At 32.6% G+C, this 17,883-nt stretch overlaps 3 protein-coding genes across 4 annotated transcripts; 2 read left to right on the top strand and 1 right to left on the bottom strand.

Moving 5' to 3' along the window:
• Positions 1-3,468: 3,468 nt before the first annotated feature.
• Positions 3,469-6,408, bottom strand: LOC146958292 (alanine decarboxylase-like). 2 transcript variants are annotated; one of them, XM_085729830.1, is made up of 6 exons: positions 6,374-6,408; positions 5,819-6,055; positions 5,432-5,663; positions 5,142-5,335; positions 4,872-5,008; positions 3,469-4,194 (listed from the first exon to the last, which is right to left on the bottom strand). In XM_085729830.1, the coding sequence occupies exons 2-6, from the start codon at positions 6,045-6,047 to the stop codon at positions 3,628-3,630; spliced, it is 1,359 nt and encodes a 452-aa protein (XP_085585956.1). In that variant the 5' UTR covers positions 6,048-6,055; positions 6,374-6,408; the 3' UTR covers positions 3,469-3,627. The 2 variants fall into 2 exon arrangements, with proteins under 2 accessions (XP_085585956.1, XP_085586028.1); XM_085729902.1 differs by lacking the exon at positions 6,374-6,408 and having other exon boundaries at positions 5,819-6,068.
• An 8,713-nt stretch (positions 6,409-15,121) lies between these two features.
• LOC146958293 (uncharacterized) lies at positions 15,122-15,585 on the top strand. The gene is made up of 2 exons (XM_085751897.1): positions 15,122-15,132; positions 15,198-15,585. The coding sequence occupies exons 1-2, from the start codon at positions 15,122-15,124 to the stop codon at positions 15,583-15,585; spliced, it is 399 nt and encodes a 132-aa protein (XP_085608023.1).
• Positions 15,586-15,628: 43 nt separating this feature from the next.
• Positions 15,629-16,867, top strand: LOC146958294 (uncharacterized). Its single transcript, XM_085751904.1, has 4 exons — positions 15,629-15,777; positions 15,883-15,947; positions 16,058-16,440; positions 16,508-16,867. Exons 1-4 carry the CDS (start codon positions 15,629-15,631, stop codon positions 16,865-16,867), a joined length of 957 nt encoding a protein of 318 aa, XP_085608030.1.
• The last annotated feature ends 1,016 nt before the right edge of the window (positions 16,868-17,883 follow it).

Here is a 17,883-nt window from a genome sequence, read left to right on the forward strand (position 1 = left end):
TGAGTTTGTTTTTTAGACAAGATATATAATGAGTTTGTTAGATAGTGTATATTACTATAGTATTTAATTTACGTGGGTTATAATGAACGATAGTGTAATTTACGTGGGTTATATTGACAAGTAGAAGTAAATTAATGCAGCTAGCTAGATTGAAAAAGATTGAAGAATTAAAGAAGAATGGATTGATGAAGAGGAAAGCACTATAGTTTTTATGATAAAAAAGGAGTAGAGAATTGGACAATTTAAGTAATGGAATAGAGTGTATATCCCACGTACGAAGACCCCCTTTTGTGCATTATATATTTCTTCCAATCAAAGACAGAAACCAAGTCTTCAATGGTTTACTCTCCAACAACGTAGTTGCATTATTTGGGTCACCAATGGATGACCAACAAGGTCCACAACTCTTTGTCTCGTTAAAGCTCTCAATATACTAAAGTAAGTCACAAATAAAAGTCATTTTACTTGAATAGTGACATCCATTAACAAATGGCGTGTTGTGGTTGAGTTGAATTCATGTCAAAGAGAGATATACACAATCACACAAAAAGTTAATAGAGCAAAGATTTTTTGGTTGATTACTACATATGTTCATTCTCAATATTGATGAACTAATTAATCATCTTTTTGAATTAAAAAAATACAATGAATCAGACTATTTATTAATTATTTTTATAAAGGGTATTCAAACTCATTACAACGAAACTACATCAAACACTTTGGAAATATAAACATCAATAAGAAACATATTTCGTGTCTTGTGTTTTAAGGAGAGACACTTGTTTGTAAATTGTTTAAAAATCATGGAAAATTATAAATTGCTTTATGATTGGTTAGATTGGAACATTTTAGGATGAGGAGATGAAGTGGATGATAGCTTCTTGGCGTGTAATTTGATGTGTAGAAGGAAGAATGAAATGAAAGTTTCACGTTTAATTTGGCTCACTACGCTTTGAGTTATTTGGTTGGAGCACAATAATGTCTTTTTTAATGAAAAATGGCAAATGTTTTGAAGATGGTGGATCATGTGAAACATTTGTCTTGATCTTGGTTTACTTGTAGGGAGTATAATAACAGGAATTATGTATTTAAGATTGGTTGATTATGTCTTTAGTTGTACTCACATTAATATATTTTTCTTTTAATTTTTTTTTTTACAACTTTACGAAATAGTCTGCTTCATTGTTAATTTTTTTTTTTTTTTTACCTTAGTATGCTTGAATTGAAATTAATTGTTTTTTGACAATTCACATTAATACCTCAGTAGTTAGTTGTTAAAATGAGAGTCTTGGGGTTTCGTCTTCGAATAAAATAAGTGTAGGATGTTAACTTACACTTTTAGATTTTAATGGATGTAAATTAACCCCGGTAGCAATAGCAAATGTCGGAGTGGTAGCAAACCCCAATCCGCTCTCGCTCGCCGCTACTAACGGAGTCTCGGTTGATTTCCCTTCCTTTAGCTACTAAGATGTTTCAGTTCGCTAAGTGCGAAAGACAAAATAAAGATCTTAAAAAGAGAGTAGTTTCTTCGAATGCTACTGTGCATAGAGATAGGGGATGAAGCTAGTTTCCCACCCAAGCAACACTGACAAATATTTGTTGGTAGCATCTTTGGATATGTTTCCAATTACTTAACTTTGTCTGGTGGACCGAAGAGTTGCTATAACGGGTGTGCATTCCACTATGAACAAGATATACTTCTTCCGACTCATTTTAATTATCGTATTTGAGTTATCGCATTTGAGTGTATGTAATTTTAAAAAAAATATTAGTTGAATTGATTTTGATGGAGAAATTACTATAATTTATTAAAACACTCTTAAGTGAATTGAAATTCAATAAATAAGAGTATATTAGTTCCTTAAAAAAAAAAAGAGTATATTAGTGAAAAAATATAATAAATTTTGGGCGAAATTAAACAATTTTTTTTTACGTAAAATTACACAATTTGTTTCTTAACTTAATTTGAGGTAACATTTTTATCATTTTATTTCCAATTTGATCTTTTATGTTATAAAATGCCAACATTGTTATCCTTTTTTATAAAAAAAAATTAAATAATAAAAAACTCATAAAAAAAAACTTTTAAAAAACTCATCAAACTCATAACAAACCCAAATCTTCATCATAGAAACATATGAACTTTGATTTCATTGAAAAAACCCCATTAAAAATTATACAATATTGACATTTTATAACATAAATTGTTATATCGGGAAAAAACAAGATAAAAGACGAATGTGTTGCCTGCAATTAAGTCAAGTGACGAATTGAGTAATTTTCCCTAAATTTTACATTGGCATTCTAAAGTGACAATTATTTTAAAAAAGAGAATAAAAAAAATGCAAAATTGACTATTAAAATGGGACGAAGAAAGTATGAGTTTTTGCATAAACAATAAAAATTCCACTTCAAAGTTTGGACAAGAGAGGATGAAGATTGATACCAAAGAATTTAACCCCAAAACACATTTGTTGAGATGTTATGAGGCACTAATAGGCTTCCAATTTAAAACCCCCCTTACAAATGTTAGACGATGTGGTCAAACTAAACAAAATGAAGACTTTATCAGGCAATATGAGTGGTGAGTGAAGTTATTGGGGGAGTTATCGAAGATAGTCAGTTGATCTGCTATCCATAGCAAAATGTTAGATATTCAAATTTCAAATGGTTAAATTGCCCCTCAAAAAAAAAAAAACTCAAATGGCCAAACAAACTATTATCTTCGGTAAGACTATCAATTTGGAGTGTTTTGTTTTCACCATCAACATGTTGTAGGGTATTTTTAATGTGTTTTTACGTCTTTCAAATTATATTGTAGGGCAAGCGAAAAACTAATACAGTTAGATAAGAAACTCTCATCGATTTACGTAAGTTCACAAAATCTGGCTCTGACCCAAATATTTATGAGGTCAAAAACTTTCAAGTCTAAAGATCCCTCACTCATACAAGCTCCAATGTCCAAAAAGGCCACAAAGACATGTGTTTTAAAGCTAACTTGTCGTCCATACTCTACAGTAAGATCGCTCATACCAATAAAAATAAAGGATATGCTTTCTACAGTAAGATCAATCATACCACTGATCTACTTGGTGTATGCTCTTCAGAGATCTACTGAATTCAAGATTGTTTTATAACATTTTTAGGGTTGTGATGCTAATATTGATGGGATTATGTGATATTTTTGCAGTCGCTTAAATAAATTAACTCATATATTAAGTACTTTATAATAATGTATAATAATATTTAGGGTTGTGTTAACCGGTGCCCCCGGAACACTGGTTAAGGTATCTAAAAAAGGAAAAATTAAATTGAAAAAGACACTTTTTTGACTTTTGAAGCATTGATTACACAATTTTCAACGCAAAAGCTTCTACTTTTGCTTCTTTAACCAGTGCCCCGGGGGCACCGGTTAACATTTTCCTAATATATTTATCAATGTACAAAGTAAAAATCTATGCATCACAATTCACAACAATAATAGACATTAACAATAGTTAATGTCTACAACACTATTCATAAATTTCAGATAAGATAATAGTACAAATCGATGATAACATGATTGAGTATATTATTATTTGATAAAATAATATGTACTATTACTCAATATGTTCCATTCGATGCAAATCAATTGTGAAATGTACAAGTACAATTTTCAGCACCAATTTCATTTGCAAGACATATAGGCTTTTTTAATCCATACTGGAACCAAATTGCTCGTTTTTGAGTAAACTCATCAACAAATGAGTCCAACATTTCAATAGTAACATGTTGCATCACCACCACATGTGCAATATTTCCTTGATATGCTAAATTCCATTTTCGAATAAACTCAAAATCTAAAGGCTTCTCAAAAACAACTGTATTGCTATATTCATTCAACATTGTACCAATACCAGCATCACGAAGTTTACCATGCAAGTAACGTGCATTCATCATGCACTTATGCACTTCATTTTGGAGTCCTATGATACCTCTTTTCTGCAAAGCATACCAAAGAAAGATTGGAGCATGACCACTTCGACTACCACTAATTGTGGTATCCCTAGAACCAATCACTTCAACATCTTTACATAAAGTGTTGATATGTTCTAATCGAGTTAATAAAACACCACAAGGAATTGGACATCCCAGAAACTTATGGCCAGAGATAGTTATACTTCCGATGGGCTTCTTGAAGGTAATGCTTGGAGCCTGTGCTACCACCGAAATAATATTATAAGGGAGGCAATTGAAATTTTTAACTACGACTCATTATAATATAATACCTATGCTAATTTTTTTATGAAATGATTATTTTAGAGATGAAGCCATTCAATTCAATTTAATACAAAGACAAACTTTTTATAGAGATTGAGTCATATGATTTGGTCATTCATTTCAACATAATTTATTAATACTGTTCAATAAATGATTGAGTGGTTCAATTAGCGACCGATATCGAGTTGAAAACCAAGTTTTTTTTTTTGTTTTTGGGTTACATAGATCAAGTTGGTTTTAAAATACTACTAGTACTAGTACTCTTACCAAGTTGATTGCTGAGTCAATTTTCAAGACACTTCATTTGGATAAGAAAAAACCATTTTTTTAATATTTAAATGCACATCCAAGCGACACAAAAAGTGTATTCTCTGGTGTGTACTTTCGACCTGATTTTGGAAGGTGTGAAAACACTCCATCTTTATTTATTTATTTATTCATTTTCAACTTACTAATTGGCTTAAAATATATAAGAGCAAAATTATAAGATAACACCAAATATAAAATAAATAAAAAAGTTAGGATAAAATTTGATACTACATGTAATGAAAAAAAAAAAAATTCATGTTTTTAGTGAAAAGAAAGTTGATGCAATAATAACAATGACTCACTTGTTTAAGAAGTGGCAGCATCATTCCAAATAAAGCTCCATCACAATGAATATAGAATCGATCACGAGAAAAGCCACTTTCCTCAAGTGTTTGTATTACCATATCAATGTTATCAATAGCTCCTTTCACAGTTGTTCCTAATTAATCATGTGTCCCAAATAAGAATAATATTTTTTAGCTTAGCCAATTAAATTAATTGTCTACATGTTCTATTATAACTATTGTGGGTGTGAACGTGTTTTAGTTGTCAAATATTTAAGAATTGAATACCTATATTTAAATTGATGATAGCTGGCTTGTCCTTATGAGCAAGAAGTAGAGTCTTCAGATTAGCACAATCAATCTCACCAGTAACCAATGTGCTAACTTTCATGCATTGCATTCTATACATTCTTGCGATCTTAAATATTGAATAATGTGTGTCTTGTGAAGTATATATAATCCCATCTGAAAACTTTTCCCTTCTGTATATGATGAACACAAATTAATACATCATATATATTTGTAATAATATCAAATAAAATGGTTCTTTGAAGTGAAGTGCAACAAAACTTAATTACCCTAATAAAATTCCATGAAAATTGCCTTCAGTTCCACCACTTGTGATGTATCCCCAGTACTCTTCCTTCTTTATTTCCCATAGTTTAGCAAACCAATCAAGCACACTTACTTCAAAATTAGCTGAATTTACACCATAACTGCTTCCCATAAATGGATCACCAAGATTGTTTATGTGAAAATGAAGTAAAGGTGCCAATGCACTATAGTCAAAGTTCTGATTAGTAGGGTAACCTGCTTTGAAAAATATATCAATATGTATACTTTTTAACCAAGTATTGAAACAACGGATAAAGGTTCAATAGTTGTCCGTTTGCCTTCTATTCATATGAAATTAATCTTTGATGTATAAAAATTGAAAAGATTGGAATTATAAAATAAAAGCATACCTAAAAGATGAGATATTTCCTGATTTAGTGTCCCCGCGTAGTGATTAATAACTTCTGCCAATTTGGTTTGCGACTCCCCAGTGCATTTGGTGATGGCAAGGTTCATATTATGTCCATTATTATTTTCTTGAATTTTACTATCCTTATCTTCTTCTCTAGAGGGCTCCAAGCCATGAACTTGTGGAATATTGAAAGATATGTTCATGTCTTCTTTTACTTGATTCTCCATTGATTCTACTGTGTTCATGTACTATAGGTATTAGGTATTTCAAAGGGACATCGAAACAGTGGCAAAACAACAAACAAATGAATGAATAGCAACAATTTATTATTTTTAAAAACATAAAGCACTAGTGAAAACAAAGGCAATTAGTTTTGTAATGTATACAAAGATAATTGTTGGCCAAAGTAAAACTCTATTAACTTGTCTCTTCGGGGACATCGGATAAAATTAGAACGACTGTTAGCTTATTGTGGGATATTATGTGATCAACTGATCATGTGTTATTTAGGGTTGATGAAAACAAAGAATATTGAAGGGAAAAAAATGCTTACTATTTGTGAATAGGCGCAGTTGGTCGGTCTCTTGCTCTTTGATTCTTGCGGTGTGTTTTTAAGTTTGCCATCAACTCTATATATATGTGAAGTACCAAATAAAATACTCTTTTCATTCATTTTTTTATATGTCAAAGCCCCCCTTTATACTATATACAAGTAATTTTATCAAAGCCAAATAATCATTACATTGACATGTTTTTATGTTTATCTAGGATCTTTCTTGTATTGGATTAGAATATCTCTCTTATTTTTGGAATGACCAAGAGGAAATATATTAAAAGGGGCATAAGATATGCCAACAAAATTACAAGGCTAAGATAAAATATCCCGACTGCCAATACAAGAAAACTGCTAAAGTTACCGGTTCAACGAGAATTGACACATATGTGTAGAAAAGAGAAATACTTGGTTATACATCATTCAATTATGTTAAAAAAATACAATATTTGATTTTTTTTCTACTTTTTTTCTTTTTTTCTTTTACGCGTGAGTCTGAATATTGTGCGTAAACTTTGTGACTATGTAAGACTTTCTCAGTCGTAAATATACATACTTTGTTTTTCTATCTTTATATTTTTTCTTTTTGAAAGGTTATCTTTTTATATATTTATTAATTTATTATTATTGAGCAAATAATTAAATTAATACAATTGAATGTAGCAAGAAAAACGTGGTCGTCTTTTTTTGTCTGTCTCAAGTCAATCGTCAAAGTTTTATTTAAAAAAAAAAAAATGTCAATGGGGAGTTTACGTAATACCCGGGTCATTTTAAATCAAAACGTCGCGAAGCCTTCCTTTTTTTTCTTTTTACAATACCTTGTTCACACCTCTTAAAAAATCATTAAGAATATTAATTTATATTTCATGAATAATAACCGATTGATGGTGTACTCCCTCCGATCTTGAAAATAATACCAAACCCGCAAGCCATAAGTAAACCATAATACACGGCAAGAAGTTCCGCATGGAGGATGTTGGAGAATCCTATATTACCAGCAAAGCCATGCACCCAAACACCATCAGCATTTCGAATCAATCCCCCGAAGCCTGACACACCCGGCGATGCTACTCCCATCAACATTCAAGATCATTCCAGTACCCACCATGATCATTCCACCGAACCAACCTAGGGACCAAAATCATATTTTACTTGAGGAAACACTTGGCCAAAAGATGAGCATAATTCTCCGTCACTACAAGAAACATTACCTTTTGCCAGGGGCAAAATCCCTGGGAAAAGGACAGAATCCCTGGCAAACTGGACGTTTGTGAGGGAATTTTCCAGGGGCACAAGCACTCGCAAAAGCGCTCGTCGCTAACCCTTTGTCAGGGGTTACACCCCTGGGAAAAAAACGAGGGCCTAAACCCCTGGCAAATGGCCTGGCATTTTCCCTGACATAATCCCTGGCATTTTCCCTCACTTTATTCTGCAACTCTCTGACTCTGACTGCCATGACTGATTGACGACTGACTGATGGAAAGTCAAGTTAGTATGAAAAAAACCAGGGACATCCGAGGGGTTTAACCCCTGGCAAACGTCCATATAATTTTTTTTAAAAAAAAGTTTTATTTATAAAAATGTATTTTCATTAATTAATTAAATATTTTAAAAATAATTTTAAATAATAAAATGTATTTTAATTAATTAAAAAAATTGATTTTTTTTAAAAAATGTTTTTCAAATACAATTAAATGGCTCAAAAATTATATTGGTTTAATTTTGATCGATAACCAACTTTCTTGTACTATACTATTGTTTTAATATATTTTATTGTTTTATTTTATAAATTGATAAAATATAATAACAAATTTTAATTTATTAAAAAAACAGATCTTAACAAAGTTTTAATTTAAAAAAAAACCTGATTTTTAATACACTATTTTAAAAAATTGTTTTCCAACAACAGACCTTTTTCATTAAATATATTTATAAAAACCAGCTTTCAAAATTTTTAATTTTTTTAATATCAGATTTAGTTTAAAAAACAATTTTACCTTTAAAAAATATCAGATTTTTGAATACACAAATTTAAAAACAATATTCCCTAAATTTTTATTTTTTTTAAAAACAGTTCAGAAATGTACACTTGCCTGAAATTAAACTGGTCCTATTTTTCTTAAGAAACAGCTCCTATTTTTCTTTTAAAAAAAATTCAATTTATTATTAAAAAAACAGAATATAATCTAAAGCTTAGTGTTTGACCATATAATTTTTTAACATTCTACTACAACATGCATATATTTCATTTTACCACAATATAAAAAAAACAGCATGCATATATTTAATTTTATCACAATAAAAACAACATATATATATATATATATATATATATATATATATTTCATTTTATAAAAAAAAAACAGCATGCATATATTTTATATTATCACAAAAAAAACAACATGCATATATTTCATTTTATCACAAAAGAAATAACATGCATATATTTCCTTTTATCACAACAAAAAAAAAACGTGCATATATCTTGCAAATTTAAATAAAATAAACCAACATTCATGCATAATAATATCAAAAAACAAAAAAAAAATTAACATGATTATATATTTTTTGGTTCAGATTTTCGAAAAAAAAAATTGTTTTACAAAACAACCAGCATATTTTACAACATATCAGCAACATATATATCATTTATAGTGTTATGGGGAAAAAATATTACTAACTTGTTGAAGCTTTACAATAGTAGATCTGCAATGCAATCCAAAGACAGCAAGATTTGGGCAATAGCTAACCACAGGAGGCAGATAAAAGTAACACAGCTGCAAATTACATACAAAATAAATAACATTAATAAGTAATAAAAATTAATATCATGATAAAACATGTAACAAATGAAGAAATTTTTACCAAATAGATGAAGTTTGATGAATGTGTTGTGTTTTATGTGAAGAAAATTTTCTAAGTGTTGGGCAAGGTGTTAATGACCGGTGCATGTTCTTTTATAGGCAAGAAAAAAACCCAGGGCTTATCCGACGGCAAAGCCCCTCGCAAGCCTGCACATTGCAGTTTTTGCAGGCCCTTGTCAAGTCAACAGGAATCACAGCAGAGATTCCTTTACTTTTGGCAAAAGTGAGGGGTTGTCCCTGGCAAAGGCCGTGGTTTTTTGCTGACATTGCCCTGCTTTTCACCTGCCACACCTGCATGCATCTCCTTTTGAATTTTCAACATTGGCGCCTTGCAAAAAACCAGGGGTTTAGTGAGGGCATACCCCTGTGTTGTATGCCAGCGGTAGTCCTTGGCATTTTCCCTGGCAAATTTGCTAGGGGTTTCAAACCCTTGTCAAAATCCCTGGCAAAAGGTCATTATTCTTGTAGTGCGTGCTCATTCTAATATTGAAGGAGAGACCATTATATTAGCCATGCACAAATCATTCCTTGCGCGCCACAACCATTAAACAACATCGAGGAACATAAAAACCGACGCACCATCTATGTTGTTCCGCAACCAGCCATACAGATCATCTCCATGGACAAAGGACTGATCTACAAAACCAATTTACTTCCAAAAACGAGTCACAGACTCACAATATCGAAGGCAGTGAAACATTGTCTCAATTTCTTGATTACAGCGCGAGCAAATATTCGTCTGAAGCATGCCACGATGATGTAGCATCGACTTAGTGGGCAGATAGTTATGCAGAGCTGTCCAAAGAAAGAACTTCAGCTTTTCTGGCACAAGGATGTGCCACAACCAATTCCATGAAATATTTTCCATCACATTGCCAGCAAAATGGACTCTATTAAGCCAACAATAACCATCTCAAGTAGTATAAATTCCATTCAGATTACCTTTCCATGTGCACCGATCAGCCACTTGGGAATTCAAACAAACATAACCATTTTCAAATGATCCAAGATAGTAGTAGGAATAGAGGTATAAAGCATATTGAAGTGCCAATTATCGTCTATATAGACGCCCCTCACTCTCATGTGAAGGTCATGAATATCCACATAAAGGACCTGATTTGCTAAATTACACATGCTGGACCAATTTGTAAACCAAAAGGATGAGTTGCCATCCCCTAGCCGAAACTAAAAACCATCTTTGAGCCAACATAGCTTTCATAATAGAATTCCAAGTGGTCGATCCCGATTTCTTGCAGATAGTGAATAACATCTCTTCCTTAATATACTTATGTTTTAAAACCTGAACCCATAACGAATCACAGTCCCGGTGAATGCGCCAAATCAATTTTCCCAACAACGAAGTGTTTTCCTCTCTAGCCTTCCTAATTCCAAGACCCCCTAATTTTTTGGGTTTGATGATCTTGTCCCAACCAACAAGGGAGATACCCATGTTAGTAGTGCCCTTCAAAAGAACTTTCATGCCTTCCTATCAATCGACTCCAACATGGATTGAGGTAACCAAGCCACTTGCATATAATAATTAGGGATGTAATTCAACACTGATCTAACCAAAATCATGCGACCTACCTTGTTTAACAAACTGTGTTGCCAAGTTGCTAGCCTCTTTTTTATTTTCACCTCGAGGAACTCAAAATCCTTCCTTTGGAGACTACCATGCATCATCGGAAACCCCAATTATTTCTCAAGCGAAGGAGTACGATTAATACATGTATTGGAAACAATGGAAGTCATTTTGCCTCTCTGAGTGGAAGATGAGCAAAACGCCCTAGATTTAGCAACATTAACTTTAATCCCGGACCAATTAGAACATGTTCACACTTGGCATCATTATGCAGCTATTATATATAATATCAAGGGTCTACTAGCTAGGGATTGGCAGGTTCGCTTGGTTCATACTCTCTGAGAGGGTGATGCTAGTGCAGACTACCTCGCCAAGCTCGTAATCATGAAGCTTATTCACCTATAGTTGTTCGCCCAATTGGAATCCGTCTCCTCCTGCTAGCGGATGCTAGTAGGACTCTCTTTTCTAGATAATTTCCTTTTTTTTCTTTTCTTTTTTCTCATAAGACAAAAACAAAACACTTTAAAAATACCCCATCACGCTTCAGCCCTGTCCAATGGGCCTGAAGCGTGGACGATGCAAGAAGCCCAACGATAGATCTTAATAGGCTCTAATACTATGTCACAAATTATAGGGTCTAACCCATCCTTACAAAACTGACTTGTAAGGTGAGGAGTGCCGGAGTGCCTCCTCTTTATAAACTCTTCTCAAGAAACATATCTATCTGATGTGGGACTAAATCCACTGAGTGTTGGCTACTAACACTTTCAACATTAGAGGACTAGGTAACAAGATCAAATGCTCTTGAACTAGATAGCTGGTTAGGGTGGAAAAAGGTGACTTCAATGAGATTCAAGAGATAAAAATGAAGGTAATTTCAACATCCTTTTTCCATAATTTATGGGGGAGCTCAGAGCGTGAATGGGTAGTTCTCCCATGAGAGGGTAATAATGGTGGTATTACCTCAATTTGGAATACAGTAAAAGTATATTTAATCATTTATTTTATTACATGTGAAATTGAAGGTGATGATTAAGGAATGGAACAAGGAAGTGTATGGATAAATGGTGACTAAAATATTATGGTTATTGGACGAAATCAAAGAGTTGACCTAAGGAAGTGTATTACATAAATGTCTTCAAACATAAGTCACTTTCATTTAGAATCATTTTAACCAAAATCAATTATGCATAATCAATTCTATCAAAATCAATTCTCTCAACGGCACAACCAAACACACGTTTAGTGGTTTTTTCTGCTAATTTTCTCTGCTATTGAACTCTTGCCTTTTGTTGCAAGGATCTTTATTTTAGTCCCTTTGGTTATGTTATTCTTTATGTGCTATATATGGTTGCTTTGTAGTCTTGGATTGGCTATTGTTCGTAGGAAAACGATTGATGCATCAACGAGATGTTACATAGGCGTGTGTATATAGAAAAAAAAATGTATAGATAAAATGTGATTTTGAATGAGATGAATTTTGTATTATGAAGAAAAAGAAACCCTCAAAGCCCTCCCATTTCAAAGTCTTCTATTTCTTTTTCTTACTCCCTTTTTTTTTTCTTTCTAAAATCATTCATTTCTTTTAAACACGCAATGTATTCTTTTTGGATGTTCTCTTTTGCATTTCTTGATTCATGCACTGGTGTTGTTGAGTTTATTCTCGTGTATGTCTTGTGCTTTAAATGAGACGTTCAAATAAATTTTCAATTTTAAAAATAAAATTGGCAGAATTAATTTAATTTTGTTTATATTTACGACCACCATATTTTTTTACTTATATTCAAAATCGGTTGAAGTAATTGAATACGGTTGGTTGCCATTCAAAAAGAAATAGTTGGTTAGAGTTCTATTAAAAATAAAAATTGGATATTTTGTTTTTTGCCCTTACAAATTGGGTCGTTGCTTGCAATATATATGTCATTCATGTGATTTTTTTTTTTGACAAGGTCATTCATGTGATTCTAAAATTTATGTTTAAATAGACTTTTACAGTTTTTCTAATTAAACTTCTTGCCATGTGATTATATAAATTATGTTTAATAGCTTGTTTTCAGAAAGAATATATATCACGTTCTATAATTAATGTTTAAATAATTTCCTTTCAAAAAAAAAATTAATGTTTAAATAATAGTCCGTCACAGTTTGATCAAATTAAGCTTCATATGTCCTCGTGAGCTTAGCTCAGCTGGTTGGGACAATGCATAAAATATGCAAGGTGCGGGGTTCAAACCCGGACCACTACCAAAAAAAAAATTAAGCTTCATATGTCATGTGTAAACAAAATAATAGAAAGATTTACTTGAAAAAAGAAATTGGTGAACGCTCTAGTAATCTAAAGTTTTATTGAGAATGAAATCCAACATCTATTTCATTGAATGACATATTTTTTTTTTATATTTAATTATTTTCCAAAACTCAAGGTACTTCCGCTAAAAAAAAAAAAAAAACTCAAGGTACTTAATTTTTTATAAAAAAAAAATGTAGAGTGTGGACGATTTGCTTTGCTACAAGATTTCAAAGTTAACATTTTTTTGGTTTTTATCTAGTATAAATAATCATATTTGAGACGTGTTAGCTATGAAATATAGATGTTTTTGTCTCGATCAAAATTTGAACATTAATTTGTTATGTTGTAGGAATTTAACCTATACAAAAGTAAGTTTATCAACCTCCATATTAAACCATGAATTTCTCTTTAAATAGAAATTACCAACCTCCATAATAAACCATGAATTTCTCTTTAAATAGAAAATGACCAAAATTATCATCCTTTTTCAACATCTACCAGGCTTCCACTTTTTTTTTTTATTTATTAAATAGCCTAGTGGCTGAAGCTCACATATTTTTAATGTGGAGAAGTTGAATGTATAGGGTTCGAACTCCGGCCTCTGCATATATTATACAATGTCTCTACCGATTGAGTTAAGTTCACGGGGACACAAGACCACCGCTTTTGTAAGATAGTTTTTTTGCTAAGGTAAAATAGGATATAATAATAATAATAATAATAATAATAATAATAATAATAATAATAATAATAATAATAATAATAATAATAATAATAATAATAATAATAATAATAATAATAATAATAATAATAATAATAATAATAATAAGGGAAAAATACACCCACCTTCCCTGAGTTTTCTTTAAATGACATAGACACCCTCTCTAATTTTAAAATAGACAATGACCTCCCTTAAATTCTCAATAAATAAACAAATACCTCCCTTCTCTTTTAACACCGTTATCTCTCCGTTAAAATACAAACAAACATGAAGTTGAAGTCCTCACACTACATTAGAAGCATAGAAGGCAGGTTTTTATCCAAAACAAACTTTGCATATTGATAAGATTAACTACACGCCAATTTTATCTTATTTTTGGTTTTATGCTTAATAAATCCCTAGCTGGGTTGGAAGCTTCTGGTGTGCTTAGAAAAAAGGGTTAGATGGACTTCAAATTTGATATTTTTTTGTGAAAGTTGATGTTGATGTTTACCTGAATTTAAAAATAAAACGAGAATGAGTATCAGGACAAAGAAAAATATCGAAGATATATTAATTTTGAGGGAAGAGGTACACATATTAGCTTTCTGGTGTTAAGACTAAAACAAGTTGAAGAGGAATACATTGTCACCACACAACTGCCTGTTGCCATCGATGAAGAATTTGGATTAATAATGTTAGGCTTACTTCTTAAAAAAATTATGTCAGGCTTAATTGATTGCAGCAAGGCTATCTAAGCTTCTTTTCTTGATTAAGCAGATAATTAACGGAGTCAAATAGAAGGGAGGTTAATGTATTATTGAAACTAGAGGGGAGGTATGTGCCATTTAGCCAAACTTTAGGGGAGGTCTTTGTAATTTTCCATAATAATAATAATAATAATAATAATAATAATAATAATAATAATAATAATAATAAAATAAATAGGCTCACTAGCACAACACGTGATTTTTATTTTTATTTTTTAGCAAAAGACATAGTCTATTTTCCAATATCAAACACATGGTTTCTATTTTAAATTAATCATTTCAAATAGTTAATCTATATAATTATTGATTAATCTATTTTCCAATCAAACACATGGTTACTATATAATTATTGATTTTTTTTGAAGGAATATAATTATTGATTTTGTTATTTTTCTATTTTCTCACATTGAACGAACAAAATTATTATTAACTATGTGCAAGCCATATTGAATTGACGTATGTATTAGTGATTCTTCAGAAGCAGAAGGGTTGCGGGAACCTTCATGTATAACACTATAAGGCAGTTAATAGAGGTGATATTCATGGGGTACAAGTATGTCGTGACGCACCAGTAGTGTCTCATCTGTTGTTCGCAAATGATTGTTTCTTGTTTTGCAGGGCCAATGTGGTGGAAACACAATGTTTACTCACTATTCTTAAAACTTATGAGGCAACATCTGGGCAAGAAATTAATTTATCAAAGTCTGAGGTGTTTTTCAGTCGCAATATGAGTGGGGCAGCGCAAGAGGATTTGTCACGCATTATTGGCGTCCGACATGTGATGGGTACCGGAAAGTATTTGGGATTACCTTTAATGATTGGTAGAGACAAGATGTCTGTTTTTTCTTTTATCAAGGATCGTATCTGGAGACGAATAAATGCGTGGAGGGGACGAGCATTATCGAAGGCGGGAAAGGAAGTCATGATCAAATCTGTGTTACAATCTATTCCTTCATATATAATGAGTATTTATCTTTTGTCGAATTCAGTTATAGATGATCAATGAGTTTTGGTGGGGAGGAAGGAGTAACAATCGAGGGATTAAATGGATGGCTTGGGAACGTGTGGCATGCCCCAAAGAGTTTGGTGGAATGAGGTTTCGGAATTTCAAAGCTTTTAATCTCGCTATGGTAGCTAAGCAAGGATGGAGTTTTCTGTCTAAACCTCATTCTCTGGTAACTAGAGTTTTTAAATCGAGGTACTTTCCAAGGTCTTCATTTTTGGGTGCTAAACTCGGTAATAACCCGAGTTTTGCTTAGCGAAGTATTTGGAATTCGCGTCAGTTACTTTTATATGGTTGTAGATGGACTATTGGACATGGGCAACAGGTCAGCGTGATGAATGATCTGTGGGTTCGAGGTGTTCACGGTAGCTGGATTCAATCCCGACAAAGCCAAGATGTGCACAGTTTGCGTGTGTCTGATTTGATATCTGACGAGAAGGTTGGGACATTGATAAGATTGAATCTTTGTTTTCAGATGATATGGTGCAAGCTATTCTCGACACACCACTGTTTGCAGAAGTTCAGAATGATAGAATAGCGTGGATGATGGAACGTAACGGGAGATATACTGTTAAGACTGGTTATAAACTGACTATGATGGAGTTGTTACACACTGATCGATTCCACATTGAGGGAGAGTGGCATAGAATCTGGAAGGTGAATTCCCCTCATAAAGCACGTAATTTGTTATGGAGGATTTGCAGGGGGTGTGTTCCTACTCGTCTCCGACTTCGATCACGACATGTAAAATGTGAGGTGATCTGCCCCTGGTGTGATTCAGCTGTTGAGGATGATTGGCATGCTTTTGTGGGTTGTGCGGTGGAGCGTGAAAGTTGGTATTGGGCAGGACCTTCGATTGTGATGCAAACGCGAGTTGAAACTAAGAGCAGTTTGGCAAATTTTGTTTTTGACATTTGTTGTTCAGAAAGCCGAGACATTGCTGGCCAGGTGGCATTACTTCTTTGGCAAATTTTGGGCTGCACGTAACGATGTCATTTGGAATGACGCTCATCATACTTCAACAAGCATTGGAAGGACATCACTAGATGCATGGAAGCAATGGCAAGATGTTCATAAACATCCCTCGCTACCGATTGTGCAACACAGCCAGAATAGAGTGCAAGGGAGCAACTCAGTTTGGGAGAAACCGAGCGAGACATGGTTGAAGTACAATGTGGATGCCGCGTTTCATGACCGTAACCATCTAACATCTTTTGCGTGTTGTGTTAGAGACTCCGGGGGCAATTTATTCGGGCTCAAACGAAATTGCAACGAGCAAATATGACAGTTTTGGAGGGGGAGGCAGTAGCATTACTCGATGCTATTCACTTTGCTGATGTGAACAGATGGGACCGGGTTGTTTTCGAGTCTGACTCCGCTAGTCTTGTGCAAGCTCTGTCGTCTCCGGGCCATGGTGATTCAGAATTCTATGCTATTGTTTCTAGTATTGTTTATCAATTATCTTTACATTCCAACTTCGAGGTGAAGTTTGTTAGGAGACAGCGAACATGGTTGCTCATACTTTAGCTAGGGCGGCCTGTTCTTGGGCTAGTCACCGTATTTTTAATTCTTATCCTTCTTGTATTGAACATTGGTTGATTAATGATAATAGTTAACTTTGTTTTGTCAAAAAAAAACATTGATTTTACAACAAACTTTTTTGATAATAACGTAAACAAATGATACTAATCTGTAAGACATACGTATGGGTCTTTTTTTTAGGGACACAAGCATGGTCATGGATGTTGATTGCAATAAAAATAGTTATGATAAAAAAAAAACAGATTTCACATAAATATTTTATGCAAAAAGCATGACATAACTACTAGAATATGTCTATATTTATTGTTTTGATTTGTAAATACTCCATAAATTACAGTCGTGAGAATTTATTTAGTTTCCAAAATAGGTTTGATAATAGTTGTATATATTTCACAAATTATATCTATACAAATTAGGAAATTATGGTGCCGTTTAGGGTGGGAGACCTTCTTAGGTCTCCTACCGTAGGAAACCTCTTTTTTTTTTTTTTAGAATAATATGAGTGCTTATTTGACCCTTAGATCAGAATTAAATGATTGAGATTAAAAACCCTCTTTTAAACAACACATGTTCCTTGCTACATGGTATCCTTTATATGGATTATTCATCTTCTCCAAATCAAAAGTGCAGATCCTAAATCAAAAGTGCAGATCTAAAAAATTTCCCAATAAAATCATGCCCAGATTTTTACAATTAAGTAAGCGCTTAATCAAGCATGCCCAACCAAAAATTCAATAAACATAAACATCATATTTGAAT

This window comes from Medicago sativa, chromosome 1, assembly GCF_051527215.1.
Source record: "Medicago sativa cultivar Bolivia chromosome 1, Bolivia_mono, whole genome shotgun sequence".
Classification (NCBI taxonomy): Eukaryota; Viridiplantae; Streptophyta; class Magnoliopsida; order Fabales; family Fabaceae; genus Medicago; species Medicago sativa.